General features: G+C 41.1%; 1 protein-coding gene across 1 annotated transcript in view; it reads left to right on the top strand.

Annotated features, from left to right (window-relative positions):
• Nucleotides 1-18142, top strand: part of ABCA12 (ATP binding cassette subfamily A member 12) — an 88371-nt gene that overhangs the window by 18845 nt on the left and 51384 nt on the right. Inside the window, exons 3-12 of the mRNA XM_064452112.1 lie at nt 1102-1249; nt 3354-3442; nt 4845-4954; nt 5649-5834; nt 6627-6805; nt 10329-10435; nt 11502-11598; nt 11728-15885; nt 16508-16623; nt 17328-17434. Coding sequence (XP_064308182.1) covers nt 1102-1249; nt 3354-3442; nt 4845-4954; nt 5649-5834; nt 6627-6805; nt 10329-10435; nt 11502-11598; nt 11728-15885; nt 16508-16623; nt 17328-17434 — 5297 coding nt within the window. The remainder of the gene's footprint in view (nt 1-1101; nt 1250-3353; nt 3443-4844; nt 4955-5648; nt 5835-6626; nt 6806-10328; nt 10436-11501; nt 11599-11727; nt 15886-16507; nt 16624-17327; nt 17435-18142) is intronic.

The following is an 18142-nucleotide window of genomic DNA, read 5'->3' as shown; positions in this document are numbered from 1 at the left end:
TAATAAATGTAGTACAAATGTAGTATGGTGTCCTTGTTGGAAAGGTTAGAGATAAAGCTGTGCCTGGGCAAGAGTCACAGGTTGTCTTTGGAGACTAAAGAGCACGGTAATCAATTATCACAAGCCTGCCTGGGGGCCTTCTGTAAATCTGGCTCCTTTCCATAGTAGAAGTAATAGCAATGTCCTTTGCCAGGTAATTTTCCAAATGATTATTTTAAATAATATGTTGCTATGATCCAGCAAAAGGGTTTTGAGATTTATTAGAGCATTTGTTCAATGAGAGGAAAAGCAGCCGGTGAACTCTGTGGGCTGGCAGTAAGCAGCACGGGGCAAGTGGCACATAAAATACTGAAGTCTCTAATTGCTCAGGTCCACTCTGTGTCTGCAGAAATGGGAGACAGGAACATATATCTCACCCCTCAGTGCTGGCTGCCAGCATCACAGGTCACCAAGCAGATGGTACAGGAGCTGCTCTGAGATGGTGGGAGCCATGGAGGGGGTGGTGGTGATAGATAGCTTCTCTCCCTTCCCTGAGCAGGTTTGCACAAAAAGCAAAGGAGGTTGTCTGGTTCTGGATCTGTTGCCCCTTCCTGTGGTAAAAGCTGAGACAGAGCCCTGTTTTAACAACCTGGCTTAAAAATGAAACTTCTGGCTTTGCATAGAAGCTCATCCAACCAAGCCTTGCAGAATATGCTCTTGTGAGTGCTTCAGGTTACTCTGGCCACGTGCCTGCTTTTATTTTATTTATTAAAGGCAAAATTAGGATATCATAAACCTAGGGTGCTTTTGTCATTTCTTGCCTGTTTCTTGCATTTTGGAGCGGAATATCTGCAGTTGCTTTGGGACTGACAGGTACCTTATAAACAAATAGCTTGACTCTTTTTCTTGTTAAATAGCCTTTCATTACTTTGTCAGTGTTGAGGAGGGGCTTCTAGTGGGATTTCACAGGTGGTGCTGCCAGGGTGGAGTAAGAAAGCCTCAGTGAAACTGTGAATCAAACCCATGGCTTGAGAAAATAGCACATACTGATAGAAACACATGGCAAAAAAAGTACATGTCCACGTCATAATAATGGCATTTTCTTTCTCCTCCTTCCTGCAGGTTATCTTGCACCCCGAAACCTTCCTAGTGCAGGCTTCTTCCCATTCCTGCAAACTGTGCTGTGTGATTCAGATGCCAGATGTAAAGGCACACCATACACACCAGAAGACCTGCTGCCAAGACTTAGTGACATCTCATCTCTCAGACCGTAAGGGAATCTGAATATATCTGGGTCTTACAATCTGTAAAGCAAAACTTGCTTTGAGGTGGAAGGAGCAGCCATGAATGTGTGTACGTGTACGTGTGTCCGCAACAGGTATATCTAAGATACCTGTTGTAACAGATACAGTCTCAGATATCTGAACACATAGAAACGAGAATGTGGGGTGCAACATGGGATATTTAAAAAATGTTCATATTAGGGACAGCTATCAGTAATGTGTCAGTAATGGGGAACATGCTACTCTGAGGCCTAGCTGGTTAATGGAGAGTTGAAAATATGGGCATCTCACATACAAGGTCCCTGGTTGCTCATCTTTGCTTTCAGGGGAGAGGCTGCTCCATAGTGGCTATGTCAGAGCCTGAAAATCTCCCTTGGCCAGAGATTAAGAGTCTGAAGAGCTAAGGTGGGGTCCATGCCTTCTACCAGAGAGCCCATCAGGCAGGGTGGGGGATCCTGGCGTTGGTGGCTCCTCAAAGGTCCTCTTTAGTCAGTGCAGGGAGACTGGCATTTCCTGGGCCAAGTCAGTGGCCAAGGTCTCTCTGTTGGTTAGGAGTCTGGATGACTGAAGTTATGCAAGGAGAATCCTAATCAAATTCAAGGTTGCGCAGCAGAAGAGGGCAGAGCTGCACAGAGACTGGATGCCTGGATTCACAGCTCTTCACTCATTTCCTCAGTGTCATTATTTTTCCCTGGGCATGTTAAACAATGGTTAATTTGGGGTATTGAAATGAAGAAATGGGAACTTCTAGTGCCAAAGCTGGAGGTCTTCCATGGGTTTCAATAGCTACAAATCCTCCTTGCTTTCTGTTTTTGGTTTCTGTACAGCTGTTTAGGAAATAACTGTGGTTTTCTGCCAGCTGAAAATCAAAGGATTTGGCCAAACTGTAGCTCAAGTCATATGAGTTGTTAATAAGCATCTTGACCACTGTTGATACTAAAAGTTGGCTATGTGAATTATCACACCGCTATGTGGGTATACCTATCCGTGCATGGCCAATGTCAGCTTTAGAAATATATTGTATTCTACAAAAATTAAAAAACCAACACCCAACTATTAAGTAATCACAGTAAACCTAGCAGGATACAGCAGAGTATAAAACCTCAGCGGAAGGTTGACTACATAGGGGAAAGCTCCAGAAGCCAACATGAATAGATGCAGCTCTGCATCAGGAGCAGAATCACCATGAGTGAGTTTGTCACGAAGGCAAAGTGTTTGAGCTGTGACCCAACATTCTCTGGCTATATTATTGTGTAATATTCTAGAGTTTGTAATATTCAGCAAATCCACACTGGTTTTTTCCCCTCCCGTTATGCAACTCACTGAAGCTCTTATTAAATTGTTTTATAGCTTGCCCTAAAACTATGTCTTACCAGTGGCCAGCAGAGAAAATGGTCAAGGTTCTCATCTTTGATTCTGTTCCTTAGAAGCATTTACCAAGGTGTACAAAACATGGTGGCTTGGGATTTTGCTCAATAAAAGGAAACTTAAGTACAAAAGCTGAGCTCAACACCAACATCTTCCACTCTTTCTTTTCCCCTGTAGTGAAATGTTTGGGAAGGATGAAGTAGGGCCTGGTGTCTTGAAGAATTTCGTGGTAGGGGCATGCAAGCTGTTGTTATAGCTTAGAGCTGTTCCAGCTTACATCAAGGCCTCTCTGCTCAGTCTAAGTGTCATTAACAGTACCGTGAAGTTCTGCACTGGTTTCTTCTGCTGGTCATACATTGGTGGAGAAGAGAACTTGATACAATTAGGCCTTCTTTCCCAAGTGGGAATTTTTAAAAATTAGACCAAATATATATTTCAAGCTTTGCCTGTCCTTAGTGTCCCTGCAGAGCAGGCATGAATGCAGTTCCCTCCATCTGTTTCATGTCTGACAGCGCTGCAGTGTGCGTCCCCAAATACATGCCAGGCCTCTAGAATGAATGAGACTTTTGCACAACCCAGATTTCAACACACCTGCCATGAAATCCAGCTATAGACCCATTCTGATTCATGCAGTAGTTAACTGTAAGCTTAATCATAAGAAACTCTGTGAGTTGTTACAGGTGTCTTTTTTTTTTTCTTTTTTCTTTTATTTTCTTCCCCAAGTAAGCGGAGGAGCTCATCCGGTGTGGCCAAGGGCAACCATCCATCACCATGGAGTGCAGAGGTTCCTAAAAGCAGGAACGCTTCACTGGGTAGGTTATTCACTGCTATGCAAAGTTCTGGTCTTTAAAGGCTGATCTTTTGAAGCTCTCTGGGAAATTCTTAGAGCACTGCAAAAATGATTTATGTGTTCTATACAGGCACGTGACCATGGCCATGGCATTAGTGTAAATTCTTGGGAATAATTACAAGTAACTGTCTGTAGAAAAGACTTTCAGAATTTGGCCAAGAAACACGGATTAAATTGTTGCGCTTCAAGGAGCAATGCTTCAAGGAGCAATGTTTGGACATTAATTAAAGGCCTGGCTATTTAGGGAATATTGCCGTTTTACTGCACACAAATTGTCCATAGACAGCTTATGATTTTTTTCACATATATTTCTATTCACAGTTATCCAGCAAGTAAGTCGTCTTCTGTGCTACAGTGGTTATTTATTGTTGATGATGTTCTCCTCTGATGTGATTCTCTTTCCTGAAGGAACTTTTGGACTTACATTTTCCATAAAATCATTACAATTATTATTTATTGATGGTAATAGCTACTACTATCCACAAGCCATCATGATGGATAGTCCTTTCTCCAGGGAGCTCACGATCAAATGAATGATTACAGATTTGTATTCTGTAGCTGTTCTGCTCCAGCCATTCACTATTGCAATTAGCATTCCTGCCAATGCACTCGCTCTTTGGTGTAAGGGGAGAAAAAGGCCATACGCAAAAGGGACTGAACACAGAGGCATGAGGGGGGAAAAAAAAAATCAATGAACAGTTCTGGAAACTATCAACTCATGCTGATGGCCACAGATGGTCGGAGAGGAACTCAATTCTACATCTTATTTAAAAAAATAAAATAAAAATCATAGGTCATAGCTTCTGCTGGTGTAAACTGGCATAGGTCCTTTGTTTTCAGTGAGCTGTGTCATTCTGAGAATGCAGTTCAGGGCAAGTATTGGCTTTGGGGTGTATCAGCTGGGCACCTAGCAGTGTGCCACCATGTATAGCAGGCAGCAGTGCTCTAAATCTGTGTTGAAGCTGTTTCTGAATAACAAGTACCACCCACTGGTGCCAAAGACACCTGGAGAGTTCTCGCTTACAGGGCTATCAGCTTGAGCTGATGTGGACTTCCTTGTCAGGCTACCCACCTCTCTTCCTGCATGGGGGAGCTGCAGGACTGGAGAAGAGAGGTGGAAATTCATGTTGAACTGCAAGCAGTTAAAAAAGTTACAGAAGGAAATAATGTAATCCAGGATTTAATTACATCAGAAAAAACTTTAAGTAAATAATTAGAGGATGCCATTGTCTGCCTGTACCTTTGGAAACAGATTAATAACGATGGCATGCCCAAATCTGTAGCTGGCTATCCTGTGTCATAGTTTGATGTAGCAAAGAGTTTAAAAGACTAAGAAATATACAATGTTTCAAACTGTATTGCAGCATTTGGAGATTTGGTATCTCATGCAGAAAAAGCCCTTCAGAATATTTCATCACCATCCAACTTGACTTCCAGCATCAACGTGTTCAACAAAATCCTCAATTTTGGGAAAGTAAGTCTGTATTTGCATAATAGCTGAGAGCGTGAACATTTATGTATCATCATATTTGAAGAGTTAGAAGCTCAAAGTACCAACAAACAGCTTTTACTGCTTTTGAATCTCCCCTATTATGTGAATGTACTTTGTTTTGGGAAGACGAAGATAGTTATTGTGGGTGGACTTTTAAGCTTTGTGGTAAGTTTATCATTCTCTAAGCAGAAACCAGATAAACCAGATAACTTGGGACAAAATAACATCAATTAACAAATATGGTCGCACACAATACCCTAAGATATTTTGCTCAAAACATGTGTAAGTTAAGTTCTTTAGAGTGTGTTTTCTTTTATTGCCATTCAGTTAATTATTTGCCCACAATACTCCTGCAGTGGCATCAGAGGCACTGTATGGTTATTATGTAGGTATTGACTAACTCCTTTGTAACAGAACCTTGGTACCATGTAATGGACACCAGTATGCTTATGTTTTTGTATTAATGCCTAGAAACACTTATCTCACATTCCTCTTTATCTGTATGAGGAGTTTGAGGGATTTCAGTGACACTGTTCACCTGTTAGAATTCTATATGTATGTAAGTGCTTGTAATGACAATGCTTTTCACATGTTTCTACTACTCCTTAAAACTGCGTTTAAAACCATTCCAGAGTACTGATTTAAAGCTACCTTTAACATTATGTCTTACTTTTAGACACAGACCCAGTATTCAACTGCAGCAAATCTCAAAGTCATTCTGTGTGAGGTCTTGTCACGATATATAGCACATCCTGATCTCATTGAAGAGAAGATGGCAGCCAATATCTACCAAACGTTCTGCTTTACTGACTCATCGCTTTTAGAGTCATTTACACAAGAGTTCAGAAGTCAGCTCTCTCAGGTAAGTGCCTGGGAGCTTTCCAAATATCTGCAGCTAGTAGCTGTGTTAGTTCATGCATTTTATTGCAGTGTTTGGGAAATAGAACATGACCCCACCTGGCTAGGAGTTGCTCATCTCTAAACCAAAGTGCCTATAGTGCATGTTGAGGCTGAGCTAATTCTTGAGAATGGTATTAGCCCAAACACCTTAGGCTGTGTACACAGCTTGGAAAGACAAGGACACCTAGCTAGTGGACACTAAGGGTTCTCACCATGCCCAGGTCTTGTCCTCCTCTTAATTTGTCCTGCTGCAGTGACAGGTATATAGAACAGTATGAGGATGTCGTGTAAATAAGAATATGTAAAGCTCAGGGAGGCAATAAATTTCATTGTGTATTACCTCAGTCATATAACTTCATCCAATAACTCCTGCATCTGACCCAACAATTCATAACTGAAGCCGTACTTGTCTTTGGGAAACCCATATAATTAAAGCAAATGAATCCTTTAAAGGTAATGCCTTCTTTTTTGCCAGAGTGAGGATTGATATTAATTTTTCTTGTATTCCTAGTCTTTGGACTGTTTGGGACAATGTGAATCATAGGGCTTGTCTAAACAGAGAATTTATTGTACTATCTGGGGTGTGAAGGTAAAGCACAGTCACTCTCTCAGTTATTGCTTGTCACTAGAGTCATTTGAATGTATTGTTTATAGAGTTGTGTACAAGTGCAGTGCAAGCTGAAACACATAAAAAGATGCAACAGCAACAAGGGTCAATGTTCTTAAATAATTTCTTGCATTGTTATTTGTTAAGGTGCAACACAACCCACAGTACCAGGCAGCATTCGTCAACGAAATGGTCTCATTTCTAATGCTCATCTCCCAAGTGCAGAATGACACCTCCCTGTGGCATCTCCTTTTGCTGGCCCCAGATGTGTTTCAGGGCAGCATGCAACTGCAAGACATAACTGATTTCCTTCAGAATCCAACCAGGTAAAAATGCAGAAAATGCCAGGAGAGGCACTGAAAGTTGGTGGGTTTGTGTATTGAACTCTAAGGACATCACTTCTCATCTTGAAGAAAGGGTGTTAGCTTAAAAGTGTGATTTGTTTGAGGGGTGATATGGCTCCATACTAATGTATCTCTAAAGATCTCTATAGACGGTGAGCATTGTTTGATTTTTCAGTCACTCTTGTGTCTCTTTTAAAATGGGAGCTTGGTATGAACTCTTAGTTTTCTTCCAGCCTGCTTAGAGGTGCTGTCCTGCACCTGTGCAGATAGAAGAGGTGGTGAGTAACAGCCACTTCCTTTGGTTGAAGAAAAGTCCTTCTGGCTGGATAGTTGTTCTGCTAAAGACAGCAGCTGGCTGCTTCTTTCCAGAAAAGCATAAAGCCAAATTCAAGTTGTTTTGGAACACCTCAATCATTTGTAGGGGAGCCATAAATTCTTTAATTTTTATTTTAAAAAAATTATTAGCTGATTTACTGCTGTTTTATCTTTCAAGATTGGTCCCAAGAAAGCGGAGAAGAGAGGGACCCTGGTTTTTAGCATATGGGGCTTTGAACATGTCCGACTTTAAGAAGAAAGTACCAGTTATGTTCTTGCTCAATGGTTATATGAACAACAGAGCTGGCTTAACTGCATGAATTAACTGTGCTGAAATATTTGATGCTGCATGCACCTAGGACAACAAAAACTCTTCTAAAATGGGCTTAGCCTTGAAACCCCTTTCCTGGTCCATAGTTGGTCTAAACTCTCAATGATCTTTAGAAGATTCGAGTTACTCAAGAGATTAAGGGATTCTGTTACAAATCAGCTGCTGGATATGTGACTGACACTGCTATAAATTATTCTGAATAGTCCACATGGAGGACAGCAAGCAACCGAGTGTCTTCAGATTTTTTTTTTTCTTGGATACTTGAGCAGTTGGGTAAAGATGCCAAAAAAAGTTGTAGAAACTTTGCCACTTTGATTATACCCAGGCTTAGTGGGACTCACTTTTCATCACTGGCATGTTGCCAAGGCACTTAAGAACCTGTACATTTAATATCTAGGTAATTTGCCGTACTGCATTGTGAGGACTATTTGTAAGTTGTAATGCCCTTATCCTTAAAGGAGTCAGTAGCAGTGCAGCAAGAATTTTAATTTTATTCAGAAATGTTTTGTCCCTGCTGCTGTTTCAGTCACAGGATTATTGCATTTGTTTGCATGTACTGGCTTGCAGAATCAAGCCTGAGAGAATCAAGCACTGTTTGAGTGCCCAGGAAGAATTAATATTTACTGTACTGCTCTGCTTTGCTCTACAGCTGCAGAGCTGGGCAAAGTTACCATAGGCACAACAAAGAGACACAGTGAATTTCATCACCAGAACTGTGCAGTGCTTTTATGCCTAGCATCTGGCAGCATAAGTGCATGTGTAAAGAGTTACTGCAAAGAGATTGCACAAATAGTATTTTTAATGATGCTTACAAAAGCACATCTTAGTGAGCCTGGCCATGTTTTTTTCTCAGGCAGTACTGACCTCCTAAAGAAATGCTGTACAGGAGATTTTTTTGTAGTATAATGTCATGGTTTAACCCCAGCCGGCAACTCAGCCCCACGCAGCCACTTGCTCACTCCCCAGTGGGATGGGGGAGAGAATCAGAATAGTAAAAGTGAGAAACTTGTGGGTTGAGGTAAAGACAGTTTAATAAGTAAAGCAAAGGCCACACACACAAGCAAAGCAAAACAAGGAATTTATTCACTGCTTCCCATGGGCAGGCAGGTGTTCAGCCACCTCCAGGAAAGCAGGGCTCCATCACGCGTAACAGTTGCTTGGGAAGACAAACAGCATCACTGCAAATATCCCCCCCTTCCCTTCTCCTTCCCCCAGTTTATATCCTGAGCATGACGTCATACGGTGTGGGATATCCCTTGGGTCAGTTGGGGTCAGCTGTCCCGGCTGTGTCCCATCCCAGCTTCTTGTGCCCCTGGCAGAGCATGGGAAGCTGAAAAAGTCCTTGACTAGAGTAAGCACTACTTAGCAGTAACTAAAATATCTCTGTATTATCAGCACTGGTTTTAGCACAAATCCAAAACACAGCCCCATACTAGCTGCTGTGAAGAAAATTAACTCTGTCCCAGCCAAAACCAGCACATATAAATAGGAAGATACAGAAGAAAATAACTTTTGCTCATTGTGGCATCTGTATTAACCATGTGATAAAACCACCACTGTGAAGCAGTAACTTCAAAGTCATGATTTCTATAGAAAGTTTAGGAGCAAGTTTTATTATCCACACAAACCTGGTTTACAGACTGCATTCATGAACGCTCCTGTTTGTTGCTTTAAAATAGTTTTTCAGATAAGCACATAAGCTGAATTTTTCTCTAAAGCCAATATCTGCAAAAGCCCTGCAAGACTGAAATAAAAGGGCAAACCCAACATTTGTTTCTATGTTTGCTACCTTCTGATCTGTGCGATATGTATCCACTTTTGGCAAGCCTATGCTTCCCTCCTCCTTGGCTCTGCCATTGCTCAACTAAATATGTCATTTATAATTGCAGTTTCTTCTCCCTCTAAGACTCTTACTAAAAAAACCTCTGCAGAATGGAAATGGTGAGCACAAAGTCCACGAATCCTGCATGGAGACATTAAGTTAAATGAGGAGAAAAGAGATCCCTGGTGCTCTCTTCTCACTAGCAGATTGTTCCCACAAATCAGTATGTATTTATTCATGCCACTGAAATCAGCTCAGCTAGGTTCTTTGTGTATCACCTGCAGAACTTCAGGCAGGCGAGAGATTGTGCATTTCACGCTGACCTTATGCCTACAGTGAAGAGCTACTCTTCATACAGGAGAGGCAAAAGGGACTAAAAATCACCATGAAGTTTTCAGTAACCTGCAAACAATGAACAGTTTTTTAAATTACTTCCTCTATAATACAATATGCCTGATTATCAGCTTGTTCTTTCCTAAGACTGAAAAACATTCCTTGCTTCCTTGTCAGCCTGGTTATTACAGTATAAAAGAGGAAAGGAGGATAACTGGAAATGGGAACAGTTATTTGTGATCGCTTCTTCCATCCACAGATGTTGTCCCCTAAGGATCCCTGCTCTCTCTTGAGCCTTGTCTGCTCTCTTTCTTAGTTTCTTTTAGGAGGAGATTCACCCACAGCAGTGAATCCCTGGACTAGTCTATCACCTGAGTGTTTTTCGAACCCTGTTGTGAGGATTTAAGTGGTCTATACATTTTGCATAACCCTTTGAATAAGTACATCTAATGAGTGCAGCACATATGTTTGTGCTAATATACAGCCATGGCTTTCCCATCAAAGCTCTTTGTATTTGTATTTTGTGCATGATCAAACAAATAATTAAAAGTAGGGGCAATGGCTTGTCTGTCAGACACTTTAAGAATAATAGGCTGTCTCCAGCTGTTTCCTATTTGAACACTTGTTTTATTTCTTCTCATAAACCTGTAACCACAATTTATTTTCCTCGTTGAGTTTTTTGGGGTTCTTTTTTCCCCCTTTAGTGTTGTGCCGGCAGCTCAGAATTTCTCTGCATTGCTTGTGACTGATGATAGATTCAAAACTGTTCAGAATGGAGTTACAGATTCTCCATATTCCTGCTTGGAGCAAGGTAAGACTCCTCCATTTAGTCATATCTCTGCTGAAAACCTGTCGTGCTGAGGAGATGCAAACTGCAGGCTAATAAGTAACCATACAGATTGCATACTGTTCAGGGCTCAGCATAATGAATTCTTCTTTCAACTTTTTACAAGTGTGAATAAAATATCTCATTTCCAAGGGAGAAGTAAAAAAGCTTCATTTTGTCAGTACACAATGAATTAACATGGGTTTGCAGTCTCAGTGGAAATGGGGAGTGGTAATTTTTTAACTTGGTATTTTTGGGGGGGAGAGGGGTGTCAAAATCGGCTTTCTAGTTGTGGGCTCTGTCAAACTTACCTCAGTACATCAAGGGAGAGGCTAGGTCTGGGCTGCACAACGAGCTATATACATCAAGAGCAGTCATTCCGCTAAGCCCCTGTCAGCTTACAGCAGAGGCAGAGTCCTCAACATCCACCTCTAACTGAGGTTATGTGAATGAGCAAGGGAAAGGTACAGTATCTAAATGCTACAAGGGACAGATTGATAAATACTGTTAATTCTCTGCTTGTTTCATGGAGATTGTGGAAGTTGAGGTGGTTAAGAAGAAAGCAGATTAATGCAAGTAGGGAAAACAAGGATATGGGGCCAGTGAGAGGACTGGACTCATGGGGATATCAAGATGACTGTAAATGGCTATGGGAGACATAAATGATGCTGCAGACAAAGGGTACGTGAGAGTAGTAAAAAAGCATTCCCAAATGAAGGGAAAGAAACAATAATAAGTATTAGGCCACCTTACCCTGAATTACTGATGGCAAAGTGCTCCTAAAGCAGGAGGAGAGCTCCATTAGTACCCAGATCAGAGGGTCTGTGCTGTTCCTGAGATGGAAAATAATTTCTACGATGGCAGGTAGCATCCTGACTTCCTTCCAAAGGCCAGGAAGAATTACACCCCAAAAGGGCACTCAAATTCCTAACCAGGATCTTGTGTCTTTTCCTAGGAGCCTAACCTCATACATGTGTTATCCTTAACAGCTTTTCTCAGTTTCCAAACTAATGTGATCTTTACTAATATACTCTTTTCATGTTTGTTGTAGATAAAGAAAGAAGTTTGGTGACCAGATATATTTGTAATCTCTTTGTTAACTGGAAAGACAGTCAGACTTTAGTATCTGAAGTGGAGGAAGTTCTGAGGTAAGACATTGCCTAAAGGGGTATTACTAACAGTATAATTGAAATCTATGATCGTTCCTCTAAATCACCTTATGTTTTGACTTGCATTGATTTCATATTCACTAAAATGCCTTTTTTTTCCCCCTCCAGAAAAATAAAGTCACCAAAGATTGGTGGAAAAGACTTCAAGAGGTCCATTGATTCAGATGATTTAGAAGCCATACAAAAGTCTCTACACCGTTTAAAAGGCTTTGAGAAAAAAATGAATAGAAGTGAATTAAAAAGCTTAAATCTATTCAGAAATTTGAAGAATGAAACATTACAGAAATTGTATGCAATTCTTGAACTGGGAATGAATCCACATCATGATTATAAATTAAAGGAGCCATATAATAAGGAAATAATTGATGAAATCTATAACTTCACATCACTGCAATTACAGAGTGACTTTAATGGGACTTCCATTTTCAGTATAATGACCCAGTGGAAAGAAATTCAGAGTGCTTTAAAATTAGCTACAGTGATTTGGAATCCAGTTCTGTTAAATAATTCTAATTTTAGTACAGTGCAGACTAAGGATGCTCTCCAAATGTTGCTCTCCACTAGCATGCCATCATTTCTGGAAGACTTCAGAGACCGTTTAAATGGAATACAAGAAATGCCATCTTTGTTTGCCGATTACCTGCTTAAGCCTGTGTCCTACAGAAACTTTCCAGACCAGCTCCTAGCAATCCAGAAGATGTTTTTTATAATGACAGACACAAACGTAGGTTATCAGTACCTACTGATGCCTGTGTTTGAACTGATGCGGAAAGTAGAAAGCTCCATGGGTGAAGCCTGGTGGCATGAGCTGAATGCCTATTGGCGCATTGGGGAGAAACTAAGATCTATGAAGTGGAGTAACACAGGCATCATAGCCTATGAGCAGTTTTTAGAAGTATTAAACAGCCATTTACAAAAGCTGAATAATAATTCAAATAGTGTCTTTATTGAACAATTGGATCAACTGTCAGAATTTGTAACAGCCATATTTAAAGAGTTTGGGGAAAACTCTGAAGTAGCCAATATCTCACTAGTGACTCAAGCCATACAAAAGACCTTGGACATATTAGAAGACTTACAGCTGAATTATAATGTTAGCAAGTTAAAATCTATAGATCTTTTCTTTAATTTTGACAACAAAACCTTTGAGACCTTATCTGAACTTCTGATGACAGGAATTAAAATCCTTCATTATATAAGTGCCAGCGAAGCTTCCAGTGAAGGAATAATTAACCCTGTCTATAACTTAACACATCTTCTACTGCAGGAGTTCAGCGAGTTTTCCTTATGGCACAATACTTCACTAGAGGCAAAAATTTGGGACCTCTTGAATTTAGCCTTGAGTGCTTTCCTAAAGAACAGCAGCAATGCTTACGGGACACCCCAGAAGTGCTCTGCTCAGGACGTGCTCCACGTAACACTTGAGATGCTCTTTGAAAATACCACTCTAAGCGAGTCCTTAGCGGGGAGCCCCTGCAAACCCCTCTTTGATTCCATGGGCATGGAGGGTATAACAATGCGCAATGACACCTTTAAAAAAATGTTCCAGCTTGCCATAACAAACCTGAAACTGTCTCCAGAGTTTGCTGCTGTCTATAAGAACAGCAGTGAACGTTTTTCCAAGGAGCTGTCATGCATCATCCAGTCTCTGCAGTTTTCTCTGGGTTTCCTTTCCAAATTAAACTTTGTCTCCAAGCTGGAAAACTCATGGGTACAAGAGAAGGCAAGAGCTCTGACTGCTGCCACAGAGGAGCTGCTGCAGAGCAATGCCTCGTGCCCCGTCCCAGTCCAGGATGTGGGTGATGTTCTCTCATCCCAGCTTTTGAATATGCTCACTCCTTTCATGCTGAATGAAACAGTACTGAACTCGCTGAATTTCTCTGATAGCTCAGTAGACTGGCATAGGCTGCCTGTGTTTTCCCATCTGTTACTGACTGTTTCCATGAGGAACAGCAGTATATATGAATTGCTACAGGTGGGCAGAAATGCTTCCAACCAGTCTGAGTGGGGGCATTTCTCACGGCTGTGGCACGCCACAGGTGATGTGTTGACCACCAAATGGAACCTAACAGAAGTGGGTGAATATATGAAACTCCTGGAAATTATGAAGAAAGCTCTAATTCTTGTGGACTTTGGGGTAGCTCCTGGAAAAACATTAGTACCTCAGGTCTTTAATAATTCTAGTGGAGGAATTAAATCCTCAGATCTGAATGACTTGTACAATTCATTAAAACTCTTTTTCAATTCAACTTCTGCCACAAACAGCACACTGGACTTGGAAAGAATATTTCGAGAACTATTTCCACTGAATGAAGTTGGTGGTGAAGGATTGTTCTACCCCAATCCCTATGGAAAAGAAAATCAAGATATTCTAGCTATGGCTGCAATGATTTGGAATCAGATAATTTTAAACAGGACTTATTTTAATACAGAGAAAGCATGGGAGGTTATCAAAATGATTGCACTTCATGCAATCTCGCTTGAAGACATTGAAAATTATCTCAGCACAAATGAAAAAGTGTCATCATTATTTTCTGACTTCTCGTTGACCCCTGTAACTTCTGAAAATTTTGCAGAACAGCTCTTGTCCCTCAAGCAGCTTTTTGATGCCATGGCAAAGGTGAATACCAGTGATCATTATCTGCTGATCTCTTCTATGTCTAAGCTAATGCAGAAACTCCAGACTTCCTCTCATGGAAGGCAGGGAAAGGAACTTCGTGCTTTCTGGCAGATTGCTGAAGTACTCCAGTCCATGAACTGGAATAGTACAGACAGTCTCACTTCCCAGTCACTTCTAGACATACTGCAAAATCAGTTCAGTGCAATGACAAATGATTCCAGCCTTCCTTTCAGTAGGGAACTGAAGCAGTTGGTAAACTTTGCGGCTTCCATATTTGAGTTGTATGGTGAAGAAGACTCCAGAGGAACCAACATCTCCATATACTCACAAGCCATGCAAAGGAGTATCTTAATTTTAAAAGCTTTGCAGAAAAGTTATAATATCAGTGAGCTTGAAACTATAAACTTATTACTTGATTATTACAGTAACTATACCCAGAGACTGATTGAAATATGGAGAGCAGGAATGAAAGTCCTTCATGACACCAACTTAAACAAAACATTTGAAGAAAAAATGGACATTGTGTATCATTTCTCACATTTGCTGCTGCAGAAGGGGTTCAGCGAGTTTTCCTTATGGCACAATACTTCACTAGAGGCAAAAATTTGGGACCTCTTGAATTTAGCCTTGAGTGCTTTCCTAAAGAACAGCAGCAATGCTTACGGGACACCCCAGAAGTGCTCTGCTCAGGACGTGCTCCACGTAACACTTGAGATGCTCTTTGAAAATACCACTCTAAGCGAGTCCTTAGCGGGGAGCCCCTGCAAACCCCTCTTTGATTCCATGGGCATGGAGGGTATAACAATGCGCAATGACACCTTTAAAAAAATGTTCCAGCTTGCCATAACAAACCTGAAACTGTCTCCAGAGTTTGCTGCTGTCTATAAGAACAGCAGTGAACGTTTTTCCAAGGAGCTGTCATGCATCATCCAGTCTCTGCAGTTTTCTCTGGGTTTCCTTTCCAAATTAAACTTTGTCTCCAAGCTGGAAAACTCATGGGTACAAGAGAAGGCAAGAGCTCTGACTGCTGCCACAGAGGAGCTGCTGCAGAGCAATGCCTCGTGCCCCGTCCCAGTCCAGGATGTGGGTGATGTTCTCTCATCCCAGCTTTTGAATATGCTCACTCCTTTCATGCTGAATGAAACAGTACTGAACTCCCTGAGTTTCTCTGACATCTTAGCAGGGTGGAATAACCTGTCCACGCTCTTCAGTTTGGCACAGGATGAGCTCCACATGAATGACCTGCTGCAGAGACTCCAAGGCGCCTTCAGCCACACCAAATGGACGTATTACTCAAGCATCTGGGATGTGGTTGACAGTTTCCTAAACACCAAAAGGAATATAACTGAAGCAGCTGCCTTTGCAAAGTTGTTGGAAGCAGTGGCAAACAGTTCTGCCAATGATGTGTCAGCTCTAGAAATCATTGAAGCCAGTCACTACATTCTTAAGAGGCTAAACTTCTCTGATCTGCTAAATGAATTCAATACAAGTTCCAGTTCATCTTTTCCCTCCAACAAAACTAGTTTTGACAGTGTGATTGATATTGTTGCTCATCACTTCATTGTCATGGCAGAAACGCTGTACAACAAGACACTGCCTTGGACTCAGAGTGACCAAACTCTGTCACCAACTAGTCTGATCGCACGGTGAGTTTGCTTTTTCAGGTATTGTAATTGCATTTATGGGTAGCGACTAACATTCTCATCCCAGCATGGGAAGCATGTTATTTTCTTCCAGTGGAGCAACTTGAGCCTGAATTCACCATAATTTAGGACACTAGGTCTAACATGAGTTAAACTGAAGAGGAGGAAATTTCTCCTTGAACATCTGAGAATGAGACTTTCAAAAATTTTCTTTGTTGGCATGTATCAGTTCATGGTGGAAGCAGAATCCTGTAGAAGGCTTGCTGCCAGTGGTAAATTCTTCAGAAACCCCTTCTTTGTGGTATGACTCTCATTTTCGGTTCTCAGTCTCCCGTAGTCATGCCTTTCCATCTATATCTTGCATCCACAGTGAACCTTTCAAGTGTGTTTTCTTATTCATATGGTTTGAGAGCGAATTACAGTTTTGGGAGAAAACAGCAAACAGAATTGATGACACAAAATTGGGAGGGTACCCACTTAGGAGGTGTCACAGGAGACACATGGCTTCACCTGGATGTCTTATTTACACTGCCAAGGAACAGCATCTACACATCTGACAGGTTGCTTGCTAATATACCTTGTTTCTGAGAGAGAAGCTGATTTAAAATCCTATCTTATTTTTCAGATTTCTGTTTTTAGAATTTGAAAACACCATCTTACAGGTGACAGTGAATAACAGCTATAACCCTTACCTGATGTGTCTAATAAATGCCACTGAAGTTGAAGACAGCAAATTGACAGGTAATCATGATTTCATTAATGTTGTGGGACCTCAGCTGGAATATGTTGTGCCTGTCTTTTCAAAGTGTTTTGTCTAATGACGGGAAGGAATGGTGCTACATGTTTTCATCCGCTGGCAATTAACTGGAGCTGTGAGGCCTCAGGAAGCCAGACTTCTTTTTTGTTTGAGTTATGTCACATTGCGGATATAAGTTTTCCATCCAACTCTGTCCAAAAGGCACATCTGCTTTTCGCTATGTGATGACAGGTTCCTGACACTAAGATAAAGAAATCTTACAAATAGAAACCTATATTCCCTTCACAGATTTATGTACCCATAGGATGACGGCAGTTGTTTTTGAGAGTTAACATGCTGTTTCACATAGATATTAATCGTATTAACTTATTGTAAAACCTGAGAAGTCTATCTGTTCATAGAATAGAAATACCACATGTGCTTAGAAGGGCACTGTCAGAAGTCCTTTTACCAGTATGGGGTGGATTTTTTTAGGTCCAGAGCACCTACTCAGACTGGATCCATTACAATCCAGATTACATCCTAGGTCTTGGTCTGTGATTTCAGACGACTTGAGCTGTGAGAATTTGGTGGAATATAGCAATGCTCAGTAGGCCTCAGAATATAAGTGCTGATATTCCCATCTATGAAGTTTCTGCAAAGTCTGGTGTTTTTGTCTCAAGTAACTTTTGTTTTCTTCCTTGCACAGAAAACATCACAATGCTTTTGAAGCAAACTCATCTGAAAAAGAACTCTTTTGTGCAAAATAACGCCTCCAAGAAACATTCATCCATACCAGAGCTCCTGAAGCTAAAAGTAAGTCTGCTTAAAATGCTGACTTGAAGGACATCCCACAGTGATACATGAATGTGCAATGGAGGTTTTGAAAAGCAGCGTATGGGAAAAAAAAAGTTTCTTAAAAGAACAACTGATAAAAACTAGGACTGAAACTCTGTTTTCTGCCTTCTGATTATATTTTAAGGTCACCATTAAACTGGGCTGAGGAACTTGTTCTTATGTGAGTCCCTACCAAGTGTACACCCACTTTTCTGAGAAGGTAGAGGTGTTCCTGTCCTCCAAGTCTGTTGGATAGAATGGCTTCTGTTTTCCACCAGCCATCCCAAAAGGATGAGCGCTGCACAGGTTGCCAGTGCACCAGTAGTTTTCAAGTTCAGTACATTGACACTTAGCAAAGTACTTTGCAGAGCTGAGATTATTCAGAATGCCTCAGTTTCATTTGAGAACTATATAGGAGAGGAGTTTTTGAAGGCACAGATAGCAGTTGGATACCTCTGCCCCACTGAAAATCAGTGGAATTGTGCATACCCAGTTGGCAGTTAGAACCACCACTATGCCTAAGGAGCTATACTGACACCAGTGTAGCTGGATTCCAAGTTCCCACATGCTCCCTTAGCCCTAGATGTCTCACACCACCATAATGGTTTCTGAGATTAAGCACCTAAGCTTTATTGATTCATGGATTTCCCTCACCAGCTTTGGGTTTGGCAATGCCTCATTTGGATA

Source organism: Phalacrocorax carbo, chromosome 5, assembly GCF_963921805.1.
Source record: "Phalacrocorax carbo chromosome 5, bPhaCar2.1, whole genome shotgun sequence".
In the NCBI taxonomy this organism is placed as follows: Eukaryota; Metazoa; Chordata; class Aves; order Suliformes; family Phalacrocoracidae; genus Phalacrocorax; species Phalacrocorax carbo.
The sequence above is the reverse complement of the archived record's forward strand: the minus strand, read 5'-3'. Positions and strand labels throughout refer to the sequence as shown.